The 20,778-nt window shown below is 36.2% G+C and overlaps 1 protein-coding gene across 4 annotated transcripts in view; it reads right to left on the bottom strand.

The window, feature by feature from the left end:
- Positions 1–10,369, bottom strand: part of LOC145774037 (N-acetylgalactosamine-6-sulfatase-like) — an 85,034-nt gene extending 74,665 nt beyond the window's left edge. For 3 of the 4 annotated variants that reach the window (XR_014289997.1, XM_082585169.1, XM_082585171.1), the window contains exons 1-3: positions 10,203–10,369; positions 5,885–6,008; positions 5,743–5,817 (exon numbers count right to left, since the gene is read on the bottom strand). Coding sequence is in view for 3 of the 4 variants with exons in the window: in XM_082585169.1 (XP_082441295.1) it covers positions 5,743–5,817; positions 5,885–6,008; positions 10,203–10,295 (292 nt within the window). In the remaining variant the exon portion in view is untranslated. The remainder of the gene's footprint in view (positions 1–5,742; positions 5,818–5,884; positions 6,009–10,202) is intronic. The other variant, XM_082585170.1, reaches the window with a different exon arrangement.
- Positions 10,370–20,778: the final 10,409 nt, after the last annotated feature.

Below are 20,778 nucleotides of genomic sequence, written 5' to 3'. Positions count from 1 at the left end.
GGAAAAAAACACAAGTTTTAAGGCCTGCGTTGAAACTGAGAAACATTCACAAAAGTCCTTCGATACGATGCATTTTGAAGATAATGTATTCAGACGTTGAATCAATGCACAAATGAACTGTTAGGCTAAATGGGTTCTTGGAACAAATCGAAAGGCTTCTGTGAATGTTTCCCAGTTTCAACGTATCTTAGTCAGCAAAGTTCTCTTTTCTACACGATTTCAACGTTTAGCGACGTTAAAACGATGTAAAAACGGCAATTTCTGCTGGTCGGGATAACTAGGCTACGGTTCCCGATAATTTCCTTTCAATCCAAGCTGTAGGCCACACATTTGTTGATCCAAACTAATCATTTTAACTATTCAAAAGTACGAACTTATAGAGATTAAACATGATTTTTTTTTTGTAACATTTTCTTTGTTTCATTTTCCCTTCATTTCTTAAATTTTTCTGAAGGTGTTGCGAACGTGCCAAATTTCTTTCAACTCAATAACTTACTTCGGTCACGAACACGTATTAACGTTCGTGTTTTGTCGCTTCTACCTTTTTCTACACCTTTGCTATGTTGACGTGTATTGTTTTTCAAATGATGGTCAGAAATAAAAACAACTCAACTGAACTGACATAACGAATTTTAATTTAATAGTTCAAACATTTTATTTTTATTCCTTTCTGCACGATTTCAACGTTTATTAGCAATTGTAATTATTATTGCCGTTAATTGTAATTGCCGTTATTAGCAAATGGCAATTATAATTAGGCTACGGTACCCGATAATTCCCTTTCAAAAATAAAATTTCAAAAACTCGCCGAATAGGGCACTCGCCGAAAAAGGCTCTCGCCGAATAGGGAACTCGCCGAATTGGATTAGCCGAATCGTACTCGCCGAATAGTAACAGACCCGTAAATCTACACTGTTATTGCCGTTCGCAATGAAGCGTCCACGTTTTGCGGCTTTCGGGCTTTGATACCAATCCGCACGCCTCTTTCTTTTTCATAGAGATCCATCAGGGTGTTGACTGAGGAACAAATCTATGGCTGTGCCATAACGACTGGGAGGAATGTCTAACCCTAACCTTACAAGCGCTCGTTTGGCCTCTGCATTTTTATTGCCGACGCTAATGCGCCATTTGCCGACGCTAATTTCGAAGACTGAATATATCGCATCAATAAAGTGTATTGTGAATTGTGATGTCACTTGCATCCTGTGGATGTCAGACATCAGCTGCTTGGTCAATCAATAATGTTAACAATTCAAGCATAGACATTAGACAGGGTGTATTTTGATTTATCGGATACTTTGACTGCTTTCTAATCCTTTGTGATTATAAGTGGCAAAGTACTTTATTCACAAGACCGTTTGCGTAAAAAATTTTCGGAACTTCATGGCGGACAAATGCGGCCGACGGAAGAGCGAGACCCGGCGGACAAAATGTCGGTTTTTGTAGGTTCATCGCGGCCATGGCCACGATGGCCGCCTTCAGTTTCGAGGCCTGATTTATATAGCCTAAAGTCTTCAGTTTTTGAGTTTTTTGCTAAAAACTAATTTTTGCTTTGTTGTTGTAGGAATTTATCCAAAAATAATCTTAAAAAACATGAAATTCAACAAATAATAATTCATGAGTCATTCCATTATAATTCAACAAATGGTGAACACCACCATCTCTTAGATTTTCTTCATTTTTACATATTTGGTACATACTTTAGAATGATTTCCATAACTGTTGGAATTTTTTTCATACCTTGTGTCGTTTTCAAGTTAACGCAATTTAAAGTTTTACATTTTTCCACTAGAATTCAATTATGCTATTAAAATATCAAAAAAACAATTGCTTGATATGAAAATCCTCATGTTATTTTTTTAAATTCCTCAAACTTTAAGGCTCCCCATCCTTTAAGGCCCCCTACTCCACCATGATTGCATTTTTTTTTCTGATTTGCTCCATTTTGTAAAGTGATTGTTTAGTTACCAACTACCAAGAAATGAAAAATCTTTCACTGAACTTTTCTCTAAGTGTTATCACTTTAACTGTTAGAATACCTATCGCAAGCTAATAATTATATTTAAGCTATTGTGCAGTCTTGGACAACAATTATGACTTCAGAGCTATTATGACTTCACAAAAACATAAAAATGATGTGGTCAACCTCAATTTAAAATAAAGTAAACAATACGGTACCATACCAAATCAGAAAAACCAATTCAATAACATAGAGCTTTCACTACACAAGTGTGGCTTCTTCAGTATAATCGTATTCAAATAGAAACTATTGAAAATATTCAAATATAATTCTATTTGAATAAGATTATAGAAACTATTGAAAATATTCAAATATAATCAAATCGCTGTTTCAGTAACATCAATATTACCTTGCTTAGCTTCTAACACAAAGAGCCTTTTGAAGACTGCTATACAGTAGTTTTATAAACTGTGTTATTCAGATTGGATTTAAGTTGTAGATTATTCTGCACTGTTGCTCTTAGTTTTAACAATTTTTAGGCACGTTAATTGCATCGAATTTTCTTGCAAAACATTTTAGTTGATATGTAAAACTAAGGTCTCATATGGTACCGGTATTATCCTATGCCAGGGATGTCCAACCTGCGGCCCACCTGAGATTTTTGTGCGGCCCGCTAGTCATTTTCACTCCAAGTAGTATTTTGAACTTGATATAGAAAAAGAAACAAAATGAGAACTTTATAGAAAATGAAGAATGGTTGAATGATTTTTCTTTCTTAGTTGACCTCACAGATGTGCTAGCTGAGCTCAATTTGCATTTACAAGGGAAAGGTCAGTTGTGTAGTTCAAGTGAATAAGTAGCTTTATCAGGAAATTAAAACTTTTCATAGCACAATTGAAAGCTGGCAAAATTGTACATTTTTGTAGTCGATCTGAAAGAGCTCAAGACAGGTCTATAAACTATGAAAGGTATGCTAAGTTATGTGAAGATTTGCTTGAAGAATTTACAGTCAGATTTTCTGACTTCAAAAAGATTTAAATTGAATTAAAATTATTCAGTGACCCATTTTCATTTCAGTGTGATAAAAGCGCCACCCGAATTTCAACTTGAACTGTGAAGTCGAGAAAGTTTGAAAACTTTCCACAGAGAAGACATTTTTCTTTATTTTATAAAGAATTACATTCATGTAATGAATTTATTAAATTAGTTAATTTGTCCAGAAAATTATTGTTTATGTGGGACAGCATATATTGTTGCGAGCAGTTCTTTATCTATGAAAAACATCAAAACTGCAGAAAGAAACAGTCTGACCGACAAACACTTAGCAAACATCCTAAGAATCAAGACAACATCCTTGCAAATGTTGATAACCTCTTAGTTGGAAAACAATGTCAAAAATCTCATTGACTTTGTACTGTAGAAATAAATTTTTGCTTCTTTCTATATATGTGTTATTTGTTCCTATTTTCAAGGATGAGATTAATGGTTTTTAATTGTTTCTTTATGTACCTATTTTTCTTGAAATTTAATAGATCCTGCGGCCCATTGATTTATTTCAAGTAACAATGCTATGGTGGTGGCAATGCAATGCTATTTAATGGAGAAAAGGGGTTAAAACAATTGCTGCGCGGAAACAATCGGCCACCCCCACTAGTGGGGAACAAACCGACGATGGACTATGATGATGATGAATGCGGCCCACTATAATAAAAGGTTGGACATCCCTGTCCTATGCACTGAATAGTCCATTATATTGTGTGCAGTATTGTGATGTTCTACCACAAGCTTGAACTGCTAGCATGTAACTAGCTTACTGCAACATATCAATGCTTAAACAGCATAATTATACATCACATGCGAGAGTATGAAATGATGTAGTTTGGTATATGCGACGTTGATTTGTAATGGTACATTCAGTTACAGTACATAACTGATTGGGTGCTGTATGGTATGTTCATTGGCCAATTCTTTTCTTTGATTTATAGTAATCAGTGTCTGTCAGCTGAATACCAGAAACAGTGTAAAGTTACATTTCTGCATAAATGTTCATATAATATGTTCATATGAATTCATATAAATGTTTACATGAATTTTTTTTGGAATTTTATGTTTTTTAAGATATTTTATGGAATCCCTGACAACAACAAGGCAAAAATTAGTTTTTAGCAAAAATCTCAAAAACTAAAGGCTTCAGGCTATATAAATGCATTGAATGGTGATAGGAAAGTGGACAATCTGCAGCCATAGCACCAAGAATGAAGTCTCTAGCACTTACAGATCTAAATATATGACCAAAATGGGAATTTTTAGTCACGGAAATGCAGAATACCGGCGTAAGATGTTTCTGAAATTGAAAAATGTTTGTTGTAAAGTTGATTGTGACCCCAAATACAAGTTTTAGCAAATATGCTAATAAATCTAAACTTTATTTTTATTGGTACACCCTAGTGAACATGGCTGAACGAATCTTCGCTTTTACTTTGCGTTTTCCCGGGTTTTTGTTTCTTCAATACGGGTCATTTCATTATAATACAGACAAAATTTCAAAATTTGGGCACCACCTAATTTTATTATTGGCTTACAAGATGCTTCTCACTTTTCCGAGAAGAATGGTGCAAATTTGATGAAAATCACATAAGCGGTTCTCGAGTTATAAGTGAAATAACCCTTGGCCACTAGGTGGCTTCATAGATAAGGAGCAATAGAAAAACGGCAATATCTCAAGAACCGCTCAACATATTTGAATAATTTTTAGCTCTACCCCCATGTTTTCTGGGGTGTGCTACATGTTTATGAACATTAAAACAAGTTTTGGCTACTACCTTTTGAGATAAAAAGAAATTGACCTCTTGTCGTTACGCACCAATAAAACCATGATGCGTAACTATAAAAAAATTTTTTTTTTAACTAGGTAGAGAAAAGATTGATGAAAAGTTTGGCAAAAACAGTGTAGTGCTAAAGTTTCAACTTTCTGCACAAATCACATTTAAAAGTAGTGAAAGATGGTTCCCTGAAGAAGTTCAATACTCCTTTGTGATGTCATAGTCATGTTTGTTTTCCCTTAATCACACCATTGTGCTGTCATAGACAATATAGACATGTTTAAAAGAAATATGGTTGCACTTAATCCATCCAATTTGAACTAGTTTGTAGGACTTTGAGACTTTAGCAGTTTCCTGTTTTTGCCAAACTTTTCATCAATCTTTCCTCTACCCAATTAAAAAAAAAAATTTTTTTAAAGTTACGCATCATAGTTTTATTGATGAGTAACGACAAGAGGTCAATTTCTTTGTATTTCAAAAAGTAGTAGCCAAAACTTGCTTTAATGGTCATAAAGATATAGCCCATCCCAGAAAACATAGGGTAGAGCTAAAAAATATCCAAATATGTTGAGCGGTTCTTGAGATATTGCCGTTTTTCTATTGCTCCTTATCTATGAAGCCAGTAGTGGCCAAGGGTTATTTCACTTATAACTCGAGAACCGCTTATGTGATTTTCATCAAATTTGCACCATTCTTCTCAGAAAAGTGAAAAGCACCTTTTAAGCCAATAAAAAAATTAGGTGGTGCCAACCAATGTCTGTATTATAATAAAATGACCCATACCTGAAACCTGGGTTTTGAAGTTCTTTTTCAAATTGGAAATACTAGTTTACCCATGTGAAACACTATAAAATAATGCATACGATAAATCATAGTGGTATGTTGAAATAGCACTCATAATGACCGCTTCATTGCTTTAGGAGTTTAAGTTGCAAAAAATATATATAACTCAAAACAAACCATTGTGGCCATGATAGTTGTTTGTATAGAAGCCATTCCTTATTGGTAAACGTCCTGTTAACATCGCAGCACGAGCTGAAACAGAATTAAGTGTAAATAATGTAAACAAGAATTGATTAATAATACAAGGAGTGCTACTGACATGGCGAACAAAGTGGATTAGCACTGTAGAAGTCTGTGAAAAGCATTCCTTCTCTTGCCATAGTGTCCAGATTTGGAGTTTCCATCGATGGTTGGCCATAAACACCTAGATCGCCCCACCCCATCTGAAACGACATAACGTGTACAACTTAAATAAGCTCAGTACGATAGATCAATCAGTTATTGAATGTATGACGGAAGGAAAGAGGTATATACAGGGAAAAAAGACGAACTTACAGAGATCATGTAAAATAGCGGTACACGACATCTGGACGAGCCTATCTGGGCGAAATCGTTTTGGGCGAGACTATGTGGGCGACAGTCAAAGTGAGCGACGGCCAAAGTGGGTCGTCGTCGTCGTCTGAGCTTCAGGGGTCGAGGGTCTATCCTTTTACCACCCCAGATTCACGATGTTCCCGGACTACACTGGACTACACTGGAAGGCTGCTAGAGAGCAGCCAGTCTTTAGTTTCATCATCCATGACGCGCAGACCTTCCACTCCATTAGGTGGTTTGAAGATGGTACAGTCATTGATGAGAGGTGGCAACGCGAATCTTTTGTTGTAAACCGAAGTATTTTTTCACAGGGGCGGGTTTATTCTGATGGAGGGCCCGGGGCACTTTTAGATCGGGGGTTCCCTTGCAAAAAATATTAAAAACTATCTCTACGTCTGCAGTAGCATTAATCCAGCACTGCACTACACAGCATTTTGCAGAAACTTCAAAGGCTGAAAAAAATATATATATATACCACAAAATCACATGTTTTTCATGTCTGGGAGCCTTCAAGATAAGACCTCTGCTTGATGAATTTCTCCACAATGTTCAGGAAGTCTATTGTCCACAGAAGCACATCTCTGTGGATGAATCTATGCTGAAATTTCACGGCAGGCTAAAGTTCAAGCAATACAATCTTTCCAAGAGAGCACGGTTTGGACTAAAGCTGTTACGACTCTATGAATCATGTGGGAGTATGTGTGGATACACCTGGAATTTCAAACAATACAGTGGCCAGGATCGAGACAGTGCTGTACCAGCAAGTACAAACGTGGTCATAAATTTATGCCATGATTTACTTGGAAAAGGTTATTATCTTTTTATCGATAACTGGTACAGCAGTCCACAGTTATTTTGCACATTGCTGCAAAACAAAACCCACACAGTTGGTACAGTTAGGCTGAACCGGAAGCACATGCCAAGCAATCTTTCGGGAAAAAAATTAAAAAGAGGAGAGCACGTGTTCAAGACAGCAAATGGTGTGATGGCAATGGTGTGGACAGGTGCGATTTAGGGAGGGCAGAGGGTGCAGGTCCCCCGGGCCCCCCTTTTGAAGGGCCCTTCGACGTGGAAAAAATGTGATTTTGTGTTATTTTTGTTTTCCTTTCAGCCTTTGAAGTTTCTGCAAAATGCTGTGCAGTGCTAGATTAATGCTACTGCAGAGGTAGAGGTGGTTTTTCGCGCTGTTGGTGCAAAAAAAATTTTTGTACGAGGCCCTCCGATCTAAAAGCGCCCCGGCCCCCCATCAGCTAAATCCAGCCCTGGGTGTGGAAGGACGTAAAGATGTTCTACATGGCATTCATCAGAACTATGTCCAACAGGTAAAACCAACCTTAATGGAAATCCCATCATAAAACCAACTTGTGTGATTTCGTACAATCAAGGGATGGGGGAGTTGATCGTTCAGATCAGCTTTCAGCAACCTGCCGCTCTGTAGGAAAGCACACAAGGTGGTACAAAAAGTTGTTTTTGTATATAGTGGACATAGCATTGGTGAATTCATTTCTGCTATTCAAAATGCTCCATCAAGAGCACGGACGATTGACTTTGCCAAACTTCAAAGTCATGCTAGCCCTTGAGATGTTGGAATCAGCAGAAATTCCAGAGTACCTAAACCCTGGCCGAAAAAGATCTTTTCCCACCCCTGACCGTCTCAGAGCTGAAGATGGACATTTTTGGCTTTCACTTTTCCAAGTGTTTGTTTATTTCGATGTAAAATCGAATGTGAATCACTGACAATGTTCGCCTTTATACAAGACAACACTGCTGTTTTTATTTTTGAAAGTGTTTGTTTATTTCGATGTAAAATCAAATGTCAATCACTGAAAATGTTTGCTTTAATACAAGATACCATTGCTGCATTTATTTTACAAAGTTTTTTTTTAATTTTAATGCAAAATTAAATGTCAATCACTGAAAAGGTTTGCTTTTATACAAGACACTAATTTTTGTACAAGACAGTCAAAATGCAGAAACGCAAGAAAAAAAAGAAAAAAATGCCGTTTACCGCGTCACGATCACGGCGCGCGAATGCCGATGGGAAGTGATTAACTGTTTTTTGTTGTGATGGTCAGAACTAAAAACAAATGGCCACAAAAATGCGTAGCCTAACAATTGAGTCACTTCGGGTTAGAATTTAGTTTAAAAAAAAATTCACCTCTGGTGGTATCGAACGCATATCCTTGTGAGTACGAGCCAGACAAAAGTCGCGCATATCCTTGTGAATACGAGCCAGACAAAAATCGCACGTGCCACAGATTCACTTTGCAAAAACAGTTGAATTTAGAAGTTATATATGCACTTTTTTTCATTTGTTCTTTCGTCTTTCGCTGAGAAACAGGTGAAAGAAGAAAAGAATACGCAGCAAGCGCGCAGACGCAGCAAGCGCGCAGACGCAGCAACAGCGCGAGTGCGCAGTAATTGCGACGTAAAGATTACAAAAAAGGCATGGAACGTTGTATTTACGGCGCCATAAGTGTAGCCACTTCCATAAAAAAAAGGAAGGAAGTGGCTGCATTTACGGCGCCGTAAATGCAGCCGTTCCATGCCATTTTTTTAATCTTTACGTCGCTTTTACTGCGCATGCGCACTGTTGCTGGAAAAAAGGTGCGTATATAACTTCTAAATTCAATTATTTTTTTCCAAGTGAATTAGTGGCGCGTGCGATCTTCGTCTGATTCAAACTCGCAAGGATATGAGTTCGATTCCACCGACAGGCAATTTTTTTTAACTCAATTCTAACTCGAAGTGTATAATCTTTGTATAATCTTTTCTTACAAGTGACTCAATCGTTAGGCTACGTAGGTATTTTTGTGGCCGTTCAGTTTAGTTTGTTTTCAGTTCTGACCATCACAACGAAAAACCAGTATAGCCTATAAGCCTATGACAAACGTAACAGAGGTATAGAAAAAGGTAGAAGCGACAAAACGCGGACGTTATAGCGTGTATGATAGCAAAGCAGGACAATCAGTTTAAAATATGGCACGGTCGTAACACCTAAAAATTTTAGAATTTTTTTTTACTCATTTTAATTGTTAAAGAAAAAAAACTCACTAGCCTTTTTTCTCTGTTTTAAATTTTAAAAAAATTATTAAGGCGTTACGACGACGCCACGGTTACGATCGTGCCATATTTCAAACTTATTGTCCTGCTTTGGTATCATGCACGCTATAACCACCGCGTTTCGTCGCTTTTACCTTTTTCTAAAAAGGCATGGAATATAAAATATTTAGGTGTTATGACCGTGCCATATTTTAAACTGATTGTCCTGCTTTGCTATCATACACGCTATACCGTAACGTCCGCGTTTAGTCGCTTCTACCTTTTTCTATACCTCTGTTATGTTTGTCATTATCATACTGTTTTTTCATTGTGATGGTCAGAACTAAAAACAAACTAAACTGAACGGCCACAAAATACGTAACGATTGAGTTACTTCGGGTTAGAATTGAGTTTAAAAAAAATTACCTTTCAGTGGAATCGAACTCATATCCTTGCGAGTATGAACCAGACAAAGATCGCACGCGCCACTGATTCACTTGGAAAAAAGAGTTGAATTTAGAAGTTATATACGCACTTTTCTTCCAGCAACAGTGCGCATGCGCAGTAAAAGCGACGTAAAGATTAAAAAAATAGCATGGAACGGCTGTATTTACGGCACCGTAAATGCAGCACTGCCAAAAAGGAAAGCTTCCGAGTAGTATCGAATTCATTCCCTCTGGAATAGCAACCAGAAAAGTATCATACGCGCCACGGATCGAGTTGAATAAAATTGTCGAATTTAGAACTTATATAGGCGCTTCTCGTCGTTTGCTTTGAAAAATAAAAATAAAAAAAGTACCTATATAGTGACGTCATGACCGGTTAAAGAGTGTTTCAGATTCAAAGACCGGCGCCGGTCAAATAGCCACTGCTATAAAAAAAAAGGATTTGTTATATCTCCTGATGTGTACATTGAAAATGAATGTGGAGCTATGCCGAAATAAACTTGATTGATTGAAGACTTGACAAAAAAAAATTAACCAATGAGATACGGTACTTACATCATCCATCAGCATGAGAATGACATTTGGCTTTAAACATTCAACAGAGCAAATATAGACCATAAGAAAATAAACAAATTTATTTGAAGTCATAATTGTTCACAATAGATAGGAGTTTAATTCTCGACCTTTGCAATGTTGACGTGTACTGTTTTCGATATGATGGTCAGAAATAAAAAACAACTGAAACTGAACTGAACTGAATCGGCTGCTCCGTCAAAAACACCACCGTCATTCTGGCAGAATCATTCTGCGCGATCCGCCTAGAAAAATGATCCGTAAAAATTTGCGCGATAAACAATGCGATGAAAGTAGCAACACTCGGAAGCTGATAAAATCCAGGGAATCGAACCGAACCCGAACCGAATTTTTGTAAACCGGTTTTGGTGCGATTTTGTCTGAACCTTAACCGGAACTGAACCGAAAATTTGAGTTAGCTTAAACCCTAACCGAACCCGAACCGGTTGAAAAAAGCGGTTCACTCCAGCATTACGTCATTGTTCGCATTGTGGTAAGTGAAGTTGTACGTAGCATGTTGTTATCTTGGAGGCCACATGTACGGATGAATTATAGCCTATTCTGTAACACACGATCCACTATCATCGATGGTTTGGAGAGGAATTTTTTGAGGTAAACAACTTCTGTTCTGAGACATCATAGACAATATAGTTTGATTGTAACTTGTGCAACAAACAACAAAGGCAAGTTAATTGAGCAAAGCAGTGTTGAGATCAGTGTTGCCAACCTTGCGGTTTTCACGCCTAGGCTTAATTTCATCGGACCCGAACCGGAACTTATAAAACCGGTTTTAAGTTTCTTCGAACCTGAACCGGAACTGAACCAAATTTTGAAACAATCTTTGAACCAGAACCGGACCCGAACAGGAAAAATCAAACGGTTCGACTCCCTGATAAAATCACTTCTGGTTCTGGTTACCGTATTAAAGCAAATGTTATATTTTTTCCACAGGAAAATGAACAGTAAACCCAGAAATTTAATCAAAAAACTCGACTTGTCAAAGATAAAGTAAGTGCAATTGCGAAAAGTAAAACATAAAATCGCATATTAAGACTGCTGTATGTGATGTGGCAAGAAAAGTAACCATCACAAAATTGTCTATAAAAATACTTTCCCGAAATATTTTTCGAATTTTATTTTTGAATCGTGTTCAGAATTAAATTTCCTTTCCAGGGGTGTAACTCTCGTGGTGCGGCAGACGAAGGAAACGCAAGCAGAATGGTTTAAAAATGGGGTAAATATCTTACGTATTTAAAAATAAATAGAGATTTCAACGTTTATAGACGCCTTCAATTAAGCGTTTATAAAAATACTTTTCCGAAATATTTTTCGAATTTTATTTTTGAATCGTGTTCAGAATTAAATTTCCTTTCCAGGGGTGTCACTCTCGTGGTGCGGCAGACGAAGGAAACGCGAGCAGAATGGTTTAAAAATGGAGTAAACATATTACGTAATTAAAAATAAATAGAGATTTCAACGTTTATAGACGCTTTCAATCAGGCGTCTATAAAAATACTTTCCCGAAATATTTTTCGAATTTTATTTTTGAATCGTGTTCAAAATTAAATTTCCTTTCCAAGGGTGTTATTCTCGTGGTGCGGCAGACGAAGGAAACGCAAGCAGAATGGTTTAAAAATGGGGTAAATATCTTACGTATTTAAAAATAAATAGAGATTTCAACGTTTATAGACGCCTTCAATCAAGCGTCTATAAAAATACTTTCCCGAAATATTTTTCGGAATTTTATTTTTGAATCGTATGCAGAATTAAATTTCCTTTCCAGGGATGTCAGTCTCGTGGTGCGGCAGATGAAGGAAACGCAAACAAAATGGTTTAAAAATGGAGTAAATATCTTACGTAGTCTATTTAAAAATAAATAGAGATTTCAACGTGTATAGACGCCTTCAATTAAGCGTTTATAAAAATACTTTCCCGAAATATTTTTCGAATTTTATTTTTGAATCGTGTTCAGAATTAAATTTCCTTTCCAGGAGTGTCACTCTCGTGGTGCGGCAGACGAAGGAAACGCGAGCAGAATGGTTTAAAAATGGGATAAATATCTTACGCATTTAAAAATAAATAGAGATTTCAACGTTTATGGACGCCTTCAATTAAGCGTTTATAAAAATACTTTCCCGAAATATTTTTTGGAATTTTATTTTTGAATCGTGTTCAGAATTAAATTTCCTTTCCAGGGGTGTCAGTCTTGTGGTGCGGCAGACGAAGGAAACGCGAGCAGAATGGTTTAAAAATGGGGTAAATATCTTACGCATTTAAAAATAAATAGAGATTTCAACGTTTATAGACGCCTTCAATAAAGCGTCTATAAAAATACTTTTCCAAAATATTTTTCGGAATTTTATTTTTGAATCGTGTTCAGAATTAAATTTCCTTTCCAGGGGTGTCAGTCTTGTGGTGCGGCAGACTAAGGAAACGCAAGCAGAATGGTTTAAAAATGGGGTAAATATCTTACGTATTTAAAAATAAATAGAGATTTCAACGTTTATAGACGCCTTCAATTAAGCGTTTATAAAAATACTTTCCCGAAATATTTTTCGGAATTTTATTTTTGAATCGTGTCCAGAATTAAATTTCCTTTCCAGGAGTGTCACTCTCGTGGTGCGGCAGACGAAGGAAACGCAAGCAGAATGGTTTAAAAATGGGATAAATATCTTACGTATTTAAAAATAAATAGAGATTTTAACGTTTATAGACGCCTTTAATTAAGTGTCTATAAAAATATTTTCCCGAAATATTTTTCGGAATTTTATTTTTGAATCGTGTTTAGAATTAAATTTCCTTTCCAGGGGTGTCACTCTCGTGGTGCAGCAGACGAAGAAAACGCGAGCAGAATGGTTTAAAAATGGGGTAAATACCTTACGTATTTAAAAATAAATAGAGATTTCAACGTTTATAGACGCCTTCAATTAAGCGTCTATAAAAATACTTTCCCAAAATATTTTTCGGATTTTATTTTTGAATCGTGTTCAGAATTAAATTTCCTTTCCAGGGGTGTCACTCTCGTGGTGCGGCAGACGAAGGAAACGCGAGCAGAATGGTTTAAAAATAGGGTAAATATCTTACGTATTTAAAAATAAATAGAGATTTCAACGTTTATAGACGCCTTCAATTAAGCGTTTATAAAAATATTTTCCCGAAATATTTTTCGGAATTTTATTTTTGAATCGTGTTCAGAATTAAATTTCCTTTCCAGGGGTGTCAGTCTCGTGGTGCGGCAGACGAAGGAAACGCGAGAAGAATGGTTTAAAAATGGGGTAGTTTGTCCTCGTTTTCTATCATGGCCGTTTTGAAAAATTTTATTGACTTTACGGGTGTCCCTTGAAGAAGCTTGCTTGTGGAATCCGGTGGAATCGTAGTCTAAAGCCCCTATGGCGATAATGTTGCTCGGTTCATTGACTTTTAGGTAGCAAAATGTAGGCGTTTTGGCTACCAGACGTTTGCTTAGCCAACCAATGGCCGATGGATTTGTATAGTGCTTTTCCTATTCGCTCTTGATTTTCCTATAGGGTTCAGAATTAAATTTCCTATTCCAGGGGTGTCAGACTTACATGCCGTGAGTAAATCTAGCCAAGACACTTCGTGGTTTTTGTCTATTACGAGAGCGGTATCAGATAAACAGTTACGATTTATTGCCAAACTGTGCCACACCTTAGTTGAAAATTCCTTCATGTACTCGAAATCTTTTCTTATAGCAGTCCAAAAGTCATTTATCCGTGTGTCATTACACATAGGGATTACAAATGCAGTGTTTTTATAAACAGCCGATGTGGACATGGACTCACTTATGACATTGACATATCGAATATGCTTTTTTGATTCATTGTTAGTGTAAAACCCAGTTGAACGACGTTTTTTTGGTTTTCTAAATTTAGAAACTACCAGACTAGTGCAATGGTTTGACTCATCTTTCAATGTTTGGTCGTTTTTGTTTTTGGAAGAAATGTGAGGTTTTCTGTAACCTTGGTGGATATAGGCTAATGTGCAGAGTAGGCTATATATTTTTCACTAGTTCTGATTTCATTTTCATATTGTTCCACAAAATTATCGATACTTACAACTCGCTTTCCTTTTAAATAAATTTGTTTCAAATCCAAAAAATGCTTTCTAAATTTTTTCTAACTTTTTTGCATAGCCTATAATAATAATAATCATTCGCTAACTCCGCTTGCAGCAGATTGCGCATCAACATGGGTTACTTGACAGGGTTCCATGTGATTTTATGAGCCGTACTGCTTCCATGCTGGCTTAAGGCAGATTGGAAGAGGGCAATAGCGTAGCCAAGAATTTTGAAAGGGGGGTTTTTCGACCCAGCGGCGAGGGGTCTGGGGGGCCTCCCCCAGAAAATTTTGAAAAATTACTTTGAATTTGGTGCATTCTGAGAGCATTTTCAATAAAAATGTGGGTATGAATATTCCTGTAAAATGGTGCTGTCCGGTGGCATAGCAAAAGGATAAGATCATGTTTTCTTCGGCATTTTTCGGAAATAAAGCTAAGTCTCTATGTTTTCTTGTTGCTAATTCCTGGCTGAGATGTTTAAATGTTTGGTATTGGCAAAACTCGTTCTTTTAATGCAGTTTTGTTTAAAATTAGGCAATGTTTTTTAGACTGAAAGCATCATTCTCAATATCGTGACGTCATACGCGTGCCAAAGGGGGGGGTTGTAACCCCCAAAACCCCCCCTTGGCTACGCCACTGGAAGAGGGTGATATGTCACCAGATTATCGCGTATAATATTGCGATATAAACCAGATAAAAATCTATGCGCAGTGCGACTGGGAGTCATTTCTTTCCATTCATCTAACGTGAGGAATAACGACTTACTAGGAGTTAACCGATTCACAACGTCGTTCACGCTTTTGCGATACTGGCTCTTCAAAATCCCCTAACTCATTCAATGTTTCATCAGAAATCCAAGGTTTCTGATTTTGGAAGCATCCAAAAATACTACCTTCATTATCATTTACTCCGTTTGGGTCATTATTATTTTTTTTTACATCAGTAAATATTTTTTGGCGATCAACGTTTACATCATCTTTAGCTTTGTCATCAGGTTTTAGATTATTTATTTCATTTAGGCCTATGGTTTCATCGACTTTGACTTTTACATCAATACATTTTTTTTATTATTATTAACTTTTGCTTTTAGATCATCAATTTCCATTACTTTGTCAATTTTGGTTTTTATGTGATTAGTTTCGGTCTTTACTAAATTGTTGTCGCAGTTAGATAGAAGTAAATTTAATCGATTATCAGACAATTGTAAATCATCAGAATTAGTTGGAGAGGCAGATTTACTAACGTTACAAAGCAAATCAGATTTCTGCTGGAAAACTGAAGGTAAGACATTTAAATGTTGAATGGGTTTGTTGCTTACACCAACAAGTTTATGACAAAACACGGAATTTGAAGAATGCAACACTATCTGTTCAGCTTCGCATACAAGATGACTATTAGCACAATTCCATTGTTTTTCTGTTATAGCTAATGCCGGACTATTTGGTGAGAATATGCAGCAAAGGTGAAACCATTTTAAGCAAGTTCCGCAGCACACGTACAGCGATCCGTCATTAGGCTTGTTACATATGCAGTAGAGAAGATTGTCTTCATGATTTTGATTTTGTAAAGAAATATCACTTCGATAGGCAACAGAAACAGTTGTTTCGTTTAGATCTGGGTTATTCTGTTGATCAACATCACAAAACTTTTGCGCACCTAACGTTGAGGAGATATGTTGAGATGTCACGCCTTTCGCTATGTCTTTTTGTTTAGAAGAAACATATAATAGTTTTACCGATTCCCTAAAAGAAGAATCACGACACCATCTAGATGTAATTGTTCTCACTTCAGAGCGAAAAAAGGAAGCAGGCCAATGATTTTCCTTTAGCATTGCTGCGACACGTGAAGCAGTAAGGTAGTCATCGCGAGGGAAGTCGTCTATATGCTTGCTTATGAAATTTGCTAATTTAACAGCTAACTGAGAGGGCACAGTTTGTGATATCGAAGCATAAATTGTTTTAAAATGATCTATTAAGTTTTTATTTTTTCGAAAAAAGGTCAACAAATATTTCTCTCGTTTAGAAGCAGCACACTTGGCACGAAAACTCGAAGACGTTAAAAACTCTACACGGTTTGATTTGTTGCTCAGGGAATGCAAATTATTTTTTGCTAAATACCTACCAATTTCATTTGCTGTTTGACTTACAAAGTCATCAGAAGCACCTCCAAAGTTCATTGACAACATTTTGCTGTTACGTTTCGGAAAGGTGCTTTCTTGGAAAACTAAATCAAAATGAAATAACGTTTAAGTGGAGAAAACCGATTTTGTGAAACAAAGCTCCGAGTAGGATTACAACTGGCACCACTCGTCCCTGTACCAGACCTCACAACACCAGGACCGGCACTACTCGTCCTTGTAGCAGACTTCACAATACCAGAACAGACACCACTCGTCCTTGTAGTAGCCTAGACCTCACAACACCAGGACCAGCACCACTCGACCCTGTATCAGACTTCATAGCACCAGAACAGGCAGAACTTGCACCGGAAGCAGAAATCAGAGCACCAGAACAGGAACCACTCGTCCTTGTAGCAGACCTCACAATACCAGAACAGACACCACTCGACCTTGTAGTATACCTCACAACAACAGGACCAGACTTCATAGCACCAAACTCTCTATTTATTTTTAAATACGTAAGATATTTACCCCATTTTTAAACCATTCTGCTCGCGTTTCCTTCGTCTGCCGCACCACGAGACTGACACCCCTGGAAAGGAAATTTAATTCTAAACATGATTCAAAAGTAAAATTCCGAAAAATATTTCGGGAAAATATTTTTATAAACGCTTGATTGAAGGCGTCTATAAACGTTGAAATCTCTATTTATTTTTAAATAGGCTACGTAAGATATTTACCCTAATTTTAAACCATTCTGTTCGCGTTTCCTTCATCTGCCGCACCACGAGACTAACACCACTGGAAAGGAAATTTAATTCTGGACACGATTCAAAAATAAAATTCCGAAAAATATTTCGGGAAAGTATTTTTATAGACGCTTGATTGAAGGCGTCTATAAACGTTGAAATCTCTATTTATTTTTAAATACGTAAGATATTTACCCCATTTTTAAACCATTCTGCTTGCGTTTCCTTCGTCTGCCGCACCACGAGAGTGACACCCCTGGAAAGGAAATTTAATTCTGAACACGATTCAAAAATAAAATTCGAAAAATATTTCGGAAAAGTATTTTTTTAGACGCCTGATTGAAGGCGTCTATAAACGTTGAAATCTCTATTTATTTTTAAATGCGTAAGATATTTACCCAATTTTTAAACCATTCTGCTCGCGTTTCCTTCGTCTGCCGCACCACGAGACTCACACCCCTGGAAAGGAAATTTAATTCTGAACACGATTCAAAAATAAAATTCGAAAAATATTTCGGGAAAGTATTTTTTTAGACGCTTAATTGAAGGCGTCTATAAACGTTGAAATCTCTATTTATTTTTAAATGCGTAAGATATTTACCCCATTTTTAAACAATTCTGCTCGCGTTTCCTTCGTCTGCCGCACCACGAGAGTGACACCCCTGGAAAGGAAATTTAATTCTGAACACAATTCAAAAATAAAATTCCGAAAAATATTTCGGGAAAGTATTTTTATAAACGCTTAATTGAAGGCGTCTATAAACGTTGAAATCTCTATTTATTTTTAAATACGTAAGGTATTTACCCCATTTTTAAACCATTCTGCTCGCGTTTCCTTCGTTTGCCGCACCACGAGAGTGACACCCCTGGAAAGGAAATTTAATTCTGAACACGATTCAAAAATAAAATTCCGAAAAATATTTCGGGAAAGTATTTTTATAGACGATTTTGTGATGGTTACTTTTCTTGCCACATCACATAGGCCTACAGCAGTCTTAATATGCGATGTTATGTTTTACTTTTCGCAATTGCACTTGCTTTATCTTTGACAAGTCGAGTTTTTTGATTAAATTTCTGTGTTCACTGTTCATTTTCCTATGGAAAAAATATAACATTTGCTTTAATATGGTAACGAGAAGTGATTTTATCAGATTCCGAGTGTTGCTATTTTCATCGCATTGTTTATCGCGCAAATTTTTACGGATCATTTTTTTAGGCGGATCGCGCAGAATGATTCCGCCAGAATGACGGTGGTGTCTAAAACACCATAGGAACTTTATATTGCGGGACGCGAAACTCCGCTTATCCGCCAACACTAGAAGGGTCACTGCACAATTTAAGTAGATACGCAGTCACATCGAACAGCACCATCAATTTTGAACATATGAATGTATTGTCACTAAAGAATGGCAACAACGTTCTAATAAAGTAATAAATGTATCAAAACGCTTATATGACATTTATTAATAAACTGACATAGGCCTATGCATATTGTATGCTACAGGCTATATAAAGCTATGTTGCATACATTTCACATACCAGAGCATTATAAACAATATTCACATATCAAACATTGTCATGTACATAACATAAGTAAACAATTACACAATGTATAATAAATATGGTTCTTCTATAACCAAGCAACCTCTTCTCAATATATATTTAATGATTGCTTACAGTTAGTTTTTGAAGGTAGTTTTTGAATTTTTCGCGATGAACTGGCAACCAAATCTTTTTTAATGTCTTCAAAACGTTAAGTTCATTCTTTGCGACACAATTGAAAGCAGTTTCTACAATCATTTTAAAGCTTGCATGACCAGAATCACACTTTAAAGATACGATGACAAGAAGGTAATTAAACTGAGACACTGCGCATTCCGTGAGAGCGGAAACAAAAATATTACGTTGATTTCCAATAGTGAACAGTCCTCCTTTTAAATTCCTTTTAATTTTCCACTCTAACACTCTAATAACACAGCATAATAATGGTGCACTGCAAGAGAGGTTACAATAAAACATAGTTCTGTTGGCTTGGATAAACCACCACGATCAGCTAAAGCAAGAAGCTTGCAACACTCATTGCTTTCTTCCACTAAAGTGTCATCTTGACCGGCAACAAGAAGTTCCTTGCAAGCATTACATTTCCTACGAGGACAAATGCTTCTGTCAATATACCCAGCAACATAGTATGCCACATTCATGTCAGATGTGGATAGGTCATCTAATGTCACAATCCTAAAAAAATCAACCAGCCAAGTTACTGACAATGCAACTTTTGTTGCTGTAATTGCTGGGAAATTTAAGGATGACAATTTGGCTCCAGCTAGCAAAGCTTCTTGTTGAAGTAAAGACAGCATCATCTTGTATTTTATTACCTGAAACATTGAGTAGATGTAGTATCTATCTAAGAAGCTTCAACTAATTTCGGCATAAGCATAATCTTTGGGAAATGACAGTACTTTATGAAGATAATGTGTTCTAATATGTATATTTTTTCTTTGTAATCAGTCATACAAATTTTGGAGGTAACATGCCAGAAAGCTTCAGTCTCCACATATAATTAAACAATTAAGAATAAACAAATATACTTCTTCATGTGTGCCTTTGTAGCAAAATGTTATATAATATTTATGTGAAGTTGCTCTAACCTTTAAACTGATGTTTCACAAACATCACTTTCCACAAATTCTCCACCATTTTGATAAATCGAGCGGTTTCAAGAAAAGATGGTTGATCCTCAGCATAAAATTCCAATCCGCGACTAGTTGATTCATGGAAAATGTCTTAAAATGTGTCATATGTTTAAGAGTTAATACATTGCAACTTTCAAGAACACTGAAGTTAATGTAAATGACAGTCATGGAAAATTGATAAGCAAGCATATTTCTTTATATTGCAAACAAGCATATTAGATTACAATATAAAATAGACAAAACCGGATAATTGCATAGTCCAATTGTCAAATTTTTTATGATACATGCGATTATCCAATTGTGTTATGGTTTAGTATTCAAGAATCTCATGCGATAAAACGGTTTGTGTATTTAACCAAGATATATATTGAACCATAGGCATACGAAGCCGAGCAACGTTATCAAGTTTAGCATATTTAAAGATTATTATATTTACAAAAACACAAAACTACGCAACAATTAAATATCGAACGTTTTCGACATCACAAGATGTCCTCTTCAGGAATAACATACATACAACTTCAGGAATAACATACATAAAGTTGTATGTATGTTATTCCTGAAGAGGACATCTTGTGATGTCGAAAACGTTCGATATTTAATTGTTGCGTAGTTTTGTGTTTTTGTAAATATAATAATCTTTAAATATGCTAAACTTGATAACGTTGCTCGGCTTCGTATGCCTATATGGTTTAACAAGACAAACTCTCTACCGAAGCTGTATCAAGATATATATGTGATAAATCAATTTTATCTGCACAAGTCAAAATTTTAGTTTACGATTAACAAAACGAAATAAAACAAAGTAACTTCAGTTACTTAGATTAACAAAAAATACTGTAAACATACTTTTTAACTTACTGAGAGCATGTGTCAGAAAAACATAGCTTGCATGAGTGTTCCAAAATGTGTTCAAAGCA

Source organism: Aplidium turbinatum, chromosome 7 (assembly GCF_918807975.1).
Source record: "Aplidium turbinatum chromosome 7, kaAplTurb1.1, whole genome shotgun sequence".
Classification (NCBI taxonomy): domain Eukaryota; kingdom Metazoa; phylum Chordata; class Ascidiacea; order Aplousobranchia; family Polyclinidae; genus Aplidium; species Aplidium turbinatum.
This window is presented reverse-complemented; position numbering and strand designations above follow the sequence as displayed.